Consider the following 13,130-nt stretch of genomic DNA (forward strand, 5'->3'; position numbering starts at 1 on the left):
AGTCAAAAACCTTCCTGTACTCTGGGTGTTTTCGCCAAAAACCAAATACTTTGACTATCTTTTAGGAAATATATGCTGTTTAAGCTAATGTCCAATATCATAGGGAGTAAATAGAAGCTAGTTGTTCACATGGGTGCCATAATTTTGCTGTCCTGTTTTGTATTAACCAACGATATAATCCAGTGATCAATAATCAAATAATGGTGCATTACTGATTGATAACCTTCACACTGCCATCCTGGCCCCTATCAAAGTCCAGCCAGAACATTCTTGTCCCCTCGCTCTACTCTTTTTGGTGACCTTGGACAAAAAGCCAAATCATGTTGTGCGAGGTAAAAATTAACCAATGTTCTCTCATTTGGATGTGTGGCCATGACATAACCTGATTAATCTGTACTATGTAAACATTTATTTTCCGGTTTCAGATAGACTCAAGTCTTTGTCGTCATCAAAATCTGATTTTTTTTATTTTTTGATATGTGACAACAGAGGCAACATCAAACGTAAAGATGATGAGGGACATTTTCCACAGGTGATCGGACACTAGTGGGTCTGCGGCTCTTTGTTTCCCTCCAGACACAATTAAAAGGGATCGAAATTGAGTTTCGGACATTCCGACCTGGTGCAGCTTCCAAAAAGGAACTCGCAGACAGACAGACTCCAAGAAAGGACATCACGGATGCCAGAATGAGGAAACTGTCACAGGAACACACCCTGCTTTTATTGCCTGTGATATTGACCTGAGCCGTTGTTTTAATTAGGAATCACATGATCACTGTGTTTCGATGAACTCATCTTTCTCTGTGAAGACACTCAATCTTCAGCCTCACCCTTCACCCACCCCCCCTTCCCGTCAATCTCCAAATCCCAGCCAAAGTCATCTTCTGAGAGGATCAGGTCTTCTATAAATACCCTGGCAGCAGGTATCCGCCCTGGACGGGGCACTAAGCCGATTACAGATAAAAGATATGGTGAACGTAGGAGTTTTGAGTGTTTAAAGGGACTGGATAAATGAGTTAAGCGCAGACCCAGACACCCAAGTTGCCGACATACATGACACATCAAGGCGCGTTTGAACGTGCACGCTGTGCTGGGCGACGTCTTCACATTTCGAGGACGATTGCCCCATAACTGGATCCGTCTGAATAGAAGTTAAATGTCTCACGAGAGGAAAGACAAGGGACTTTTCACGTTTGCGTCACTCCCAAGGTGTCAGGACCCGCGAGTTTCGACGACGACCATATTGCAGCACCGCGCAACGCAAACGCTGCCCCATGACAGAGCTCGGCCCGCGAGTCAGTATCAGTCATGGGAAACCTTCAAAGAGAGAGTCGTCTTCCTGGTGCCAGTGTGGCAGGATGGGAGTGGGGGAGGAAGTGGCGGCTGGAGGCTCGCAGCTCACCAGGAAACAGGCTGCATGATGCTGAAATCCTGATCCAGACACACGGAGGACAGATGAGGGGGGAACAATCCGCCTTCAGCCGCTGGGGCCCTAAATATAGCGGCGGCACACCTACTTTTGAAGAATGAAGAGAGAGGGGGTGAAATGTGAGTCAAAGGTCGTTTGAAAACAGATTTCAAACAGAGAATTAAGCGGATGCGATGACAGAAAAAACAAAAAAAACCCCAGGAAATAAGTCTGTTCCGAGTGCTCAGACGTATCTCCAGAAGCACCAGTGAGAACCTAAAACAGCGTTCCTGCAAACACACAGCAGACTCAGAGGAAACGTGGTAACTGGCTGATCTCGTATCAACTTTATTTAAATACTTTGACAACCTCACCTACAGTGGACAGTTAGAAAAATCAACTCTGCTCAAGATGTGATGCTGGCCAGATCTACACAGCGAGAAAAGAATGAAGCCAGAACAGGTCAACTTTGAGTTTCCCTATTAATGGAAACCCTGGTTTCTCACATGATTTCTCACAACGCGTCAAGAGAGCTGTACACAAAAATCAAATAAAAAAATAGTTCTCTTGACACACAGAGGCTGCCTACGTCCCGCCGAGGTGACAAAATAATTCATTTCAAAAATCTCAAGAGAAAGGATATTTGCCAAAAGGTTTATAAAAAATAAATTAAAATAATTAACATTTATACACAAATTAACAGTCCTGACAGCTGTTGTACAATCATATTAGTCAAAACTTCAGTCCAGCAATAGCCACATTTTTACATTGAAGGACAATTTTAACAATTGCTTTGAGTTAAATGCCTCATGATGACGTCCAGTGGGAGGAACTTTTACATTTTATTTTATCTAGAAATTTGCTGCAACAAGCTGGAGAATTCCACATCCAGCTAAGCTGGATGCATTTTAGATCAAAATAAAGTTTCAGATTGTCAAACTCTCAACAAATACTAAAGCTTTAGGTCCTAAATGATGTTGTGAGGTTGAATATTTGTATCCATCACACCACCTCGTCCACGAATGGCTGCTGCCCAAAATGTTTGACTGCTATAAAGGAAAATTTAAATGCTAGATACTGAATCTTGACTCCGCATTTTAAGATGGAACCACCAAAAATGTGGGTACTGACTCTTTCAAAGCCTGAAGATGGAGGCGTTTGATCAGCAAGGTTAACATATAAATAGAAGTGGTAAATAACTACAGACTCCATTACTGCAGACGTCTATAGGGGAAATGTTAATGTACGCATGAAAACAGTCGAATGGGGAGAAAGGAACATAAAGCAATGCTGAAAGAACTGGCGGAGGGTGGCTATAAATACTGGAAAGGAACATTATGGAAAGTTAGACATTAAAAACTTTAAGGACAAACCGACAGTGCAAAGGAATAGAAAATTATATATACGTAGAGATAATTGCCTTTGTTTCAGGAGAAATATGACATGACCAAAGATTCCACTGTACTTTTTTTTTTTTTTTTTTTTTACAAAAACCAGTTAAAGATGACAGACACCAAAAACAGTAGTCCAGATGGTGGTGACAGTATTTAAAAAAAAAAAAAAAAAAAAAGCAACAACAATGCTCATCTTTCTGTACAAAACCACTGAAAATGAACAAGATGGTGTTGAAAAAAAACCAATTTTATCTGTGCCCAAGAGGCAATACCAACACTTCAAGATTACAACTGAAACAAACTTCAAAAGAGAGCAAAATGAAAATAGCAAAAATATGTTAAGCTAAAACGTCTCATAAACCGAAAGTTTGTCGCTGTCAATATAGGTTTATATTAAGCATTGAGATGAGAGTAAACTTATTTATACATCTGTTTAAAATAGAGCTCTACACGTTTGTCTTTTAAACCCTTCTGATCACCCAAAGGTCTTCAAAGATGTAACATCATTTTGTTCATAAATGTTCTCAAGGGGGGGGGGGGGCAACTGCCTCAGTGCACTTTGTCTCTCCATCTGTTCATAATCTGCAAATGTTAAAACAATCCAATATCACATCTTATGGTGTGATTTATGGTCAATAGTCAGGGTTTTACTGGCAAAAGGGGGAAGCTGTGGGGTCAAAACCCTTAAAAACATCCTTCAGTGAGGCTTTGTCTTGTTCTGTGGCTGCCTGGTCAGGCTGCACAGGACTGTTGCCTCCAAAGGGGCTACCGGTCCCCCCAGGCTTGGACACCTTGGCCACACCAAACAGAGAGGTTACAGGTAGGTTGTGCACACCTGCAGGACCCTGATCTGCAGCGCTCCCAGGACCCGCGCCTCCAGCGGCACCCCCGACGGCTGTGGCAGCTCCTCCCTGGACTGTTGAGTTTGGAGAGTGCGCAGGTTTAGGCCGCGGCCTGTTATAGCTGTTATAGCGGTCGGTCCCTTGATCGCCAGTTTTCTCCATTTCTGGCTGGTCTAACGCAGACTTTCGAACAAAGAGGGGCTCCTTGTGTTTGGGTTTACCTGTTGTTGTGTCACTGGGTTTGGATTCCGAGCTGGTAGAATTGGGAGAGTTGTTGGAGCCACTGCTAGTCGAGGGGCTGCCTGGTTTGTTAGTCCGAGGGTCATATAAACTTATGCTGCTTAGAACGCTGGCGCCCCCTGGTGATCCAGCACTAACACTGCACGCAGCCCCACCCGATGAAAGAAGTCTTGGGTCATAAGGGGCGATGGAAGGAGAGGATGAGCTAGATGGTGTAGACGATGAGGTAGAGGAGGCAGCAAATGGTGCAGCTTCTGACGGCTGCTTCAGTGCCGACTTCTGTGGCTGGAGACGGGGGTCTTTGCGGGCTACTCGGGGGTCAATGGGCTTTTCCGCTGGCAAAGGAGGAGGCGCCGAACCCAGTGTTGACACAGGAACCGTGGGGGTAGGAAGAGGAGGAGACGGAGTCTGAGATGGGCTGGAGTTGACAGTCTTCAGGATACGTGACAGCAACTCAAAGTCTGGGAGGGATGAGTTGGAAGAAGATGGAGCAGGGGCATCCAAGGACGCGGGAGGATGTGCAGCCGGGGGTTGGGAGTGGGGAACTGGAGTGTGGAGCGACTGTTGAGCACGGGACAGACGTGGATCAATGGTCGAGGCAGGCGGGACGCCTGGAGGAAGTGGAAGGAAGTCCTGTTTGGGGATGGGGAGTGGAAGAAGATCTTCAGGTGACCAGGTGATGGTTTTACAGAACGCTGGCATGTGGAGGACAACATCCTTTTTGATGTGGCTGTACTGCTGCAGCTGTGAGCGAGGATCCCTCAGAGCCATACCCATGAGGGGGTCCAGAGGAATTGGCACCGGCTTTTCACGCAGTACCCGCTCCGTCTCCTCCTCCTCTGCTGCTGGTGCTGTGAGCGGCGGAGGCTTGTAGACGAGAGGTGGCTCCTGTTTAGGCCCAGGAGGTGAGAGCGAGGTAGATCCACTCGATGCAGCCGCAGTTAGCCTCGCTAACCTGGGGTCTGCTGGTGGTCCAGATGGGGGTGGCACCGACCCAGAGTGGGCAGACTCAGAGTTTTGAGCGGACTCTGTAGCACGCGCCAGGCGTGGGTCTCGAGCTAAGCGAGGATCTGCCGGCCGAGTTAGAACAGGAGGGGCTTTCTGAAGTCTGGGGTCGCTTGGGGGTCCGTCAGGTTTGTGAGGAACCTGGGTCTGCTGACGAAGTGTCTTTAAGATGGAAGTCACACTACCGCCACCATCCTCATCTTCACTGGAATACCAATTTCCAGAATCTCCTAGAAAAGAATGAACAGGTTGGGTTGAAGATTTTAAAATTGGCCAATTAAATTAAATTGTGGAGTAAAAGCTGTCGGTACCTTCCGTCTCTTTAATCTTCTCTGTTCCGCCCTCAGCGATCCTACGTGCTCTTTCCTCCTCTTCCTGCTGCTTTTGTTGAATCCTCATAAACAGAACGCGTTGCGCTGGGGGCAAAAAGTCCGGAACAGAAATTCCTCCCTGACTGGCTGATGATCCATTAGCAGAACTTTCTTGTCCATCTGCTTGATGACCAAAGAGCCCAGACCCTTCCCTCTCGTCCATCCCAGCAAACCCATGGTAGCCATCGCCTGAGGGGGAACAGAACCCAGGTGTGTTAGTTTATAAGATGAATAAGATACAAGGTGGTTTTATTTACTGGATTATCATAAGTAGCATTCACCCTCACCCTCTTGCACCACTCCATCCATCTTCATATCGTCCTGTTGTTTGAAGAAGTTGTTGAAGAAATTTCCTTCACTCGGTGGACCTGGAGGCCCAATACCAGGATGTGGAGGGCCATCTCCAGGCCCAAAGTTACCCATCATTGGTGGACCACCAGGACAGGGGGGCTGGTTCAAACTCGCATTCTGCATGTCAGGAGACATTACTCCTGGTGGGGTGGGGAAATGAGTCGGTGGACCCTCACCAGGAGCTCCTTGAGGTCCTGTAGCTGTAGTCTGACCCTGGTTAGTACTGGGAGTTTGGCCTCTGTGAAGGCAGGAAAAGCAGGAAAATGTAGAAAATAGGACAAAACCACAGGTGGAAAAAATTAAGACACATCTTTCATATAATCCTAAAAAATTGTAATCTACATTTGAAAAGATCCAACTCTCAGTTGTACTTCGGTCTTACCTTACTGCCAGTTTCTGAGCCAGCTGCCCGGTCGGCTGAACTTTAATCTCAAATAATGAAGGAATTTTCTTTCCTCCACCACCACCTCCACCTCCCATTGGTGGTGGGGGGCCCATGTGTGGGGGTGGACCACCGGTATTTGGTGGCGGACCCTGAAAAGGATTTCCTTCAGGGCCAGGGCCCGGGCCAGGACCAGGGCAAGGGCCTGGACCAGGAATGGGACCAGGGAAACCTCCACAAGGAGGTGGCCCAGGAACAGGTCCTGGACCTAGTGGGCCTTTGTTAGGCATGGGGCACTGGTTAGGACCAGGACCACTCCCAAAATCATTTGCTCCAGGCCCGCCAAAATCTCCAGGTGCGGTAGTAGCTTCGACAGGGATGGGTCGAGGAGGGGTTGGGAGGAGACCAACTCCAGGAGGTGGTTTCGGGAGAGGGTTGATGCCTTGCTTCTTTAGCTCCTCTACCTCCTTCTCATCCTCTGCTCCAGCCTCTGCATCTTCTGCCAACATCTTCAAGACAGGTGGTTCCACACACGTGTTAAAGAGCAGCGCACGTTAACCATTTTAAAGATGCACGTTGTCTAAATGGCCATCACACCTTGTTAAGCAGCTCCTTGGTGTCATCGTTGAGGGCTTCGTGAGAGAACATGCATTCATCGTTGTTGACACAGTTCCCTGTGGTGTGGAACAGCTTACAGGGAAATTCACGTAGCGTTTGAATTAAGGAGAAACATTCTGGTGAAGATAGAAGTTTAACATGTCTAAGGTCCAGTGTATCACATGTTTAATTTTATATTCTTAAGGGATAAAACACAATATAAACAGACAGGCATTTAAATAGTATAACAAGATAATTGCTGTGTTTGTATTATTTAATGATAAAAATATATCGGACATTCGGACGCCAGTTACTAAAATATCTACATATTTATGGGGGACTTACTGCAAACCTACGATGGCTCCAGAAATACAATTGCAATAATTATTCTCAACCCTGAATTTCATCTATTTAGAAAGAGATCAACATTTACACTTCAGAGATAACCTGTTACCAAGTTTCAATGGCTTGTGAAATCACTAGTTAAGGATATCATGCATGTAGGGGCAGTGGTCAGCTCGGGCACAAAAGCCAGTGATGTAAAACTTGCAGAGCTCTTTCTTTTTAGGCAGATCAACATCATGGCTGAAGTTGCAGTGGTCTCCCTGGTTTCAGAAAGGGACATAATGACATTTAGAATAAATTCTATGTCTAAGTCTGTTGTGAAAGCAAATCAAATACTCGGGGTGTCTTACCCAGGTGCATCTCCCTTCAATGTAGTATTTGCAAATGGCCTTTCCTTTCTTATCCTGGTGCTTGTCGTTCTGATTCCTTCGTCCATGACCTGGTCCATCACCTCCTCCACCTCCATCCTAACAAATGTGTAACAAAGCGACGGATCCACAGGAGAGAGAGTGTTTAGAGCATTACAGAAAAGATAATAACTCTGGCGTATAATGTCAGATTTTTCACAGGACAGTTCTATGAAATATCCATGTTGATGTCAGCATTACAACGTGCGCTTACTTGTATGTGTACACTATAAGATTTGTTTAATTGATTTAAAGATTAAGTTTACCCCATTGTCCATATCAGCGTTGTGATCATCATCCATTCCCATGTCCATTCTTCCTCTTCCTCGGTTTCGACCCCTTCCTCCTCTCATCATGCCACGTCCTCCTTTACCTCTGCCTCGCCCGCGTCCGCCTTTTCCTCCTGTAAAATAAATGTATATCTTTTGTTATGAAAGTGGTCAAAACTCTTGTAAAATAGTGTGAAGTAATGCGTACCCAACATGCTTTGTTAAACCATAAATTTCCTTACCTCTACCTCTGTCTTTAGACTTCTTGTACTGATTGAGTTCTTTTGAGAAGTCATCATAATCATCGTCCCCCATGTTGTCATAGTCATCATCTCCATACTGTATAGACAAATATGAGTTTTCATTTAGTGTCACCCTCCTTATACATGACATTTACTGCTAGTTTTAGAGCTGCTTAACATAGTTTTAAAACCCTTGAGTAGAGTTTAGAAATGAAAACAATAGTTAGTTTCAAGGATAAATAAGGCATTTTAAATTGTCTTCATTACGTAAAAGTTTTAGTACAACCCTCACCTCCATCTCATCTACATAACCGTCCCCGTCATCATCTCCCATCTTTCCTCCTCCGATTCGACAACCTCTTCCTCTGCCTTTTCCCCTCCTCCCTCCTCTCATTCCTCCACGGCCTCTCTGGCCCTTCATACGACCTCTCATTCCTGTGATCAAACAAAGAGAAAGGAAGGTTGGATTTGGTAGAGTCCTATAACACACTTTAAGCCAATGTTTTTTTGTTTTCTAATTAAAAACATAATAAAATTGTAATTACTTTTTGTAATTCATCAAATTTAAATGAAAACCAATTAACCTACCTCGGCCACCACGAGGATGTCCTCCCTCTTTGGCCTTGCGATACTGGTTAAGCTCTTTGGCGAAGTCATCGTAGTCCTCGTCTACCATCTCCTCATCTTCCTCAGCCTCATAGTTGTCTTCTTCATAATCATCATAACCTCCATAAGTCTTCTTGTCCATCTTCATGTAGCTGCCTTTCTTTGCACCACTATAGCACCCATGGGACTAGGATGAGGGAAATTTAATAGATGAGGTTAATTTCACAGTTTTGGCACATTATTGTGACAAATTCACAAGTTATCACAAATGCATTGTTTCTTCAGACTTACAGCAGACGAGTACTGTGGACTATATTCTCTGTATTTTCTCTTCTCGCTAGGACTGTAGTCAGAATCATCGCTGAAGTCTGAGAAGTCATCATCAGAGGATGGGTGACGCTGGAAGAAAGAAATATTTCTTTAGAAAAACAGAAATATGGGGGAGACTGATGCAAATAGAAACTTTTACACTATTGATCTTACTTTGTGTTTGGATCTACGTTTCTTCTTGGCCCTTCTTTTCTCTCTTTCTCGCTCTTTTTCTTTCTTTCTCTTCCTTTTGCGACGGTGTGATCTCTCCTCGTCCGTTTCGCTGCTTCCGTGGCGTTCCTTACTTCGCCGAGGCCTCTCCCCAGCTCCCTCTCCTGCTTCTCCTCCTCCTCCTGCTTCATCACCCCCGTCACCACCTCTTAATGTGGTGGAAATGCCTTCACCAATCTCCACTTCCGCCACTTCTCCCCCATCATCTTCCAGTTCACCCTCCTCCAGTTCTTCATCCGCCTGCCTGCATGCACAAAGCAGTTTGGAAAAATTACTTTTAATTTTGTGTGCAATTGAGAATGATACTTTTTTGACGATAACAACCCAGGTATATGTATTTTCAACCCATAAGTCTGTCAGAAAGATAAACACTAGATATTCAACAGAAGCCTAAATATAACAGCTGCCTTTTGCATAATTCCTATTAATTTCAAGATAATTACATCTGTGTTATTTGTTCAGCGATGCATACAATCATGCCGACAGCTGTTGTTCTTCTTCATGCTTTAAATAGTTTGTGAACATTGTCAAGCACCAAGTTACCGCCCTGAACGTCAATGTACGGGGATGGGGGTTAACGATGTAAGGTCCATGTGCTGATCTGCCAGGACAGGAAATTGAACATCGTGAGCAGTGCAAATATCTGTGCACTAATAGAGCGGGCGTCATACGTTATGGACAAGAATAAGGGGCAAGTTTAAATATGCAGGATTGAGTGTTCTCAATTCTATTCTAACAACTGGTCATTAAAGAGAAAAATAAATGCACCGTTTTTCAGAGGTACAAAGTCTCTTTTCAGTATATTTTGCAATTCATTTGGAAATCAAGGTCCAAGTGGCCATAGAAGTGGAGTTGAAACAGAAGGTTTCCTTAATTATTTGCAGTGGCATGTCTAACCTAGAGCCCAAATGGAGCCGTGCATAAATAGATAATTTAACATAATACATTTTTATGATCTATGGTGAAGCCGTTTTATTTTTAGGGATAATTCAAACTTTTCCACAAAATTTTGTTTCCACTCCTGACAGAATTGGACTAAAAGAAATTCATTAATTTTGCTAGTGGCGATAAATAAATTGTATCTGAATTTATAGATCATGTTTTTCAGGCTCCTCTAAGATTCTAATTCAAATAGCCTCACAGACACCTGATTCACAATTTCTCCCTAATCCAGACTGTTATTCTTAAATCAGAGCTAGGTTAACTGGGTATCAAGACTGGTTTTAAGCTCAATTTTAAGTTACAGTGCCCAACACGGCCGTAGTACACCAGCAACACTTGACAGAACTCTGTGGCAATCTGACACAGCTCAAGAATAAAATGTAAGAGGTGTGTCCCATGACAACGAAGCCGTTACAAATTACAAATCCCTGCCCCATAAAACTGTGGACTCGTTGAAGTTAAAAATCAGAATGTCTAATAACCTAGTGCCTTGGACCTTTACAATATTGTGATTATACCATGAGAACAGAGGTTTCTTCTCAGGATAAAATGCTTTCACAAAAGTCAGTAAACCAAAAATATTCTTTTGCCCTCTTCCCTCAATTTCACCAAACTGCTCTTTAAAGTGTGAATAAAAGGAGCATAATGCAGCAACCATTATCTCAGTAAGGCTCAGACACGTCAGATACTTACTAACCTCGCACATAACATTGAAACACTCCTTGCCCGTCTAGACCTCTCCGCTCTTGCACTATCGTTGGGCTATAAATTCAAATATTATCTCATCAGCGGAGTCAATTACCCTCTGCTTTGGCAAGATTTTCAAACAGACTCCTGCACACACCTGTGACAAGAAAACTACCATTTCACAAGAGCCAGGCTGTAAAAGGCCTTGCAAGGTTTCAATATGGGCAAAAAAAAATAAAATAAATCTTGCTAAAATATCATCACCATCTGAAAAGGATAAACCAATTTGGAGGGAAAACTACACCAAGGCAATCCGCATTTTAACACTATCGGACTACTGCTACGCTACAAACCAACTAATTCAACGAACATGTGTCCAGAAATCATGAAAACAATCCCCAATAAGCTTCAACGTATAACACCAGTTGCTCACATTATTGCTACTTCTAGTAAAACTTCTATAAAGAGGTTTTGAATGTTTAATTGTGAACATTATTCTTGTCCATTTCGAGCTAATCAAGAGATGTCATGTATTGAGGCAAATATTATTTAATTGGGGCATCATTAAAGTGGGGGATACTCACTGCGACTGGTTTTCTTCCCAATTTTTCATTCAAACATTGAAAGATATTCCCTTAACCTCTAAGGGACAACAGTGGGGTCTGGGGGGCTTGGAAGGGGCCCAACTGGATAAGTTAATTTGCCAACTATGGGTGGTGAAAAAAGGGACCTTTGTGTTTGACTGGAAACTCTTCTTGGATGCTTTGCATACGTTTTTAAACATTTTGGACTTTCGTGGATGATTAGGACGGTTCCGTGTGGGCATGACAGTGAATAAATATATCAAACAATAATAAAGGGGAAACACTTAAAATAATTTGTCTATCGTCACTTAGTAGGTTGGCTACCATTAAATATAATTTGTGTCGGTCATTGCAAAACACATTAGACGATTTAAGCGCATTGGTTGCGAACGTATTGGGTCAAAAAAATGAGCTTTGGTTGACAATTTTGGATGACTCGAGCACAATTGTTAAGTGCGTAGATCAAATCGATGTGCGCAGGCGACACGTTTACGCGTATAGAACAAATGATTCCGAAAAAACTCTTACCGAATACTTAGAAATACACATGAAACTTTCACGATATCTAACCCCATCACCTAACGACACGTCTACTTGGATAAAGGAGCGATCGGAAACCACGATTTAAAGAAAATTATTCAGGACAAGCATTAGCTTAGCCTTTCGTTGCCAATAGCATTTTGGACGAGGAGCTAATGTTGCTAACTTAGCCATAAGTAAGGCCCAACATTAGCACATAAATTTGCTTCTATTTTACGCCAAAGGCATAACAATAGTAATCATACCCACACAAGTGAATTAACAAATTAGTTAGTTGTCCTCTACAAAAGGGAAAATAATCTATTTTTATAACAATTTAAGATTCTAGAATGGCCGAAAAAAATGTATGATTGACCCGATGTTTCGACTTCGTCTTTCTTCAGACAAATTACATTAGTCGATTAATCGCTGATTGTGATAACGTAATAAATTTAAGGGAAGAAGGTAACTCCATGTGGTATATGGCCTCCCAGTTGGCGCTGCTCTGTCAACATGGCGTTTCTTTACCTCTGTAATGGTTTCCCAGAAAAGGCGTTTTATCCTTCTGACAGAAAAAGAAAAACAAACCCTGGGCCTTTGTATAAAAGCACAGGACAAGTCAATACTTTCACTTAAATATGACTGTAGAATTACTCGACCTTTCGTCAGTCAGGAGACTGTTGTGTTCGTGGTTGGTAGTTGGGGAGTTTGGATGGACAGTCATGCTTTCCACAGCCATTTCCTCTATCGTTAGCTACATTGAGGTGCAAAAAATTACAACGGCACTGGAATCTACAGGATTATGCGCCACTTCACTAGGATCTAATTGATTGGATTTAGGAAGATATTCTGTTCATAGTAGGCAATTCTCCATTACAGTTGTAAGAGAAATTGATGAAAGTGAATCCTGGTATTCTCCGTCCTACTGAAGCGAAATGACGACTGAAAAGCATAAAATGGCCGACCGTCTTCTCCTAAGAGAAGGGGGCGGTCTGTTAACGTCTGACGTCATCACCTACGTCGACGTGGGTCGCGGAAATAGCCGAACAGGAAAAGGTGCAAACATCCCCCCGAGTTTGACTCGCAGGGTGACAGCGCTCACAGAAAGCCTGAAGACTGAAGTTATGGGGAAAGGTAGTTGAAGCTAGACTAAGGGCAGAAGTGAGCATTTGTGAACAGAATGTATGGTACGAAGATGCTGAGGTTCTCTTGACCAGGATGAAGGTAGTTGGTGTGAGAGAAAAGGATTCAGAAGACCCCTGAAGGGAAAAACCGGAAAAATAAAAAGATATTAATGATACTACTACTATTACTACGACTACTACTACTAATAATAATAATAGATGTTATTATTATTTTTAGCAGCACAAACCAGAATTAATCGTGGGGTACAATCAGA

General features: G+C 43.3%; 1 protein-coding gene across 1 annotated transcript; it reads right to left on the reverse strand.

Annotated features, from left to right (window-relative positions):
* Positions 1–1,725: 1,725 nt before the first annotated feature.
* zc3h4 (zinc finger CCCH-type containing 4) lies at positions 1,726–12,713 on the reverse strand. Its single transcript, XM_011608712.2, has 14 exons — positions 12,391–12,713; positions 8,943–9,243; positions 8,751–8,858; positions 8,442–8,646; positions 8,146–8,288; positions 7,854–7,950; positions 7,609–7,745; positions 7,286–7,402; positions 7,084–7,195; positions 6,591–6,700; positions 5,994–6,502; positions 5,548–5,849; positions 5,201–5,449; positions 1,726–5,119 (listed from the first exon to the last, which is right to left on the reverse strand). Exons 1-14 carry the CDS (start codon positions 12,468–12,470, stop codon positions 3,450–3,452), a joined length of 4,140 nt encoding a protein of 1,379 aa, XP_011607014.2. The 5' UTR covers positions 12,471–12,713; the 3' UTR covers positions 1,726–3,449.
* Positions 12,714–13,130: the final 417 nt, after the last annotated feature.

The sequence above is a fragment of the Takifugu rubripes genome, chromosome 11 (assembly GCF_901000725.2).
Source record: "Takifugu rubripes chromosome 11, fTakRub1.2, whole genome shotgun sequence".
Lineage (NCBI taxonomy): Eukaryota > Metazoa > Chordata > Actinopteri > Tetraodontiformes > Tetraodontidae > Takifugu > Takifugu rubripes.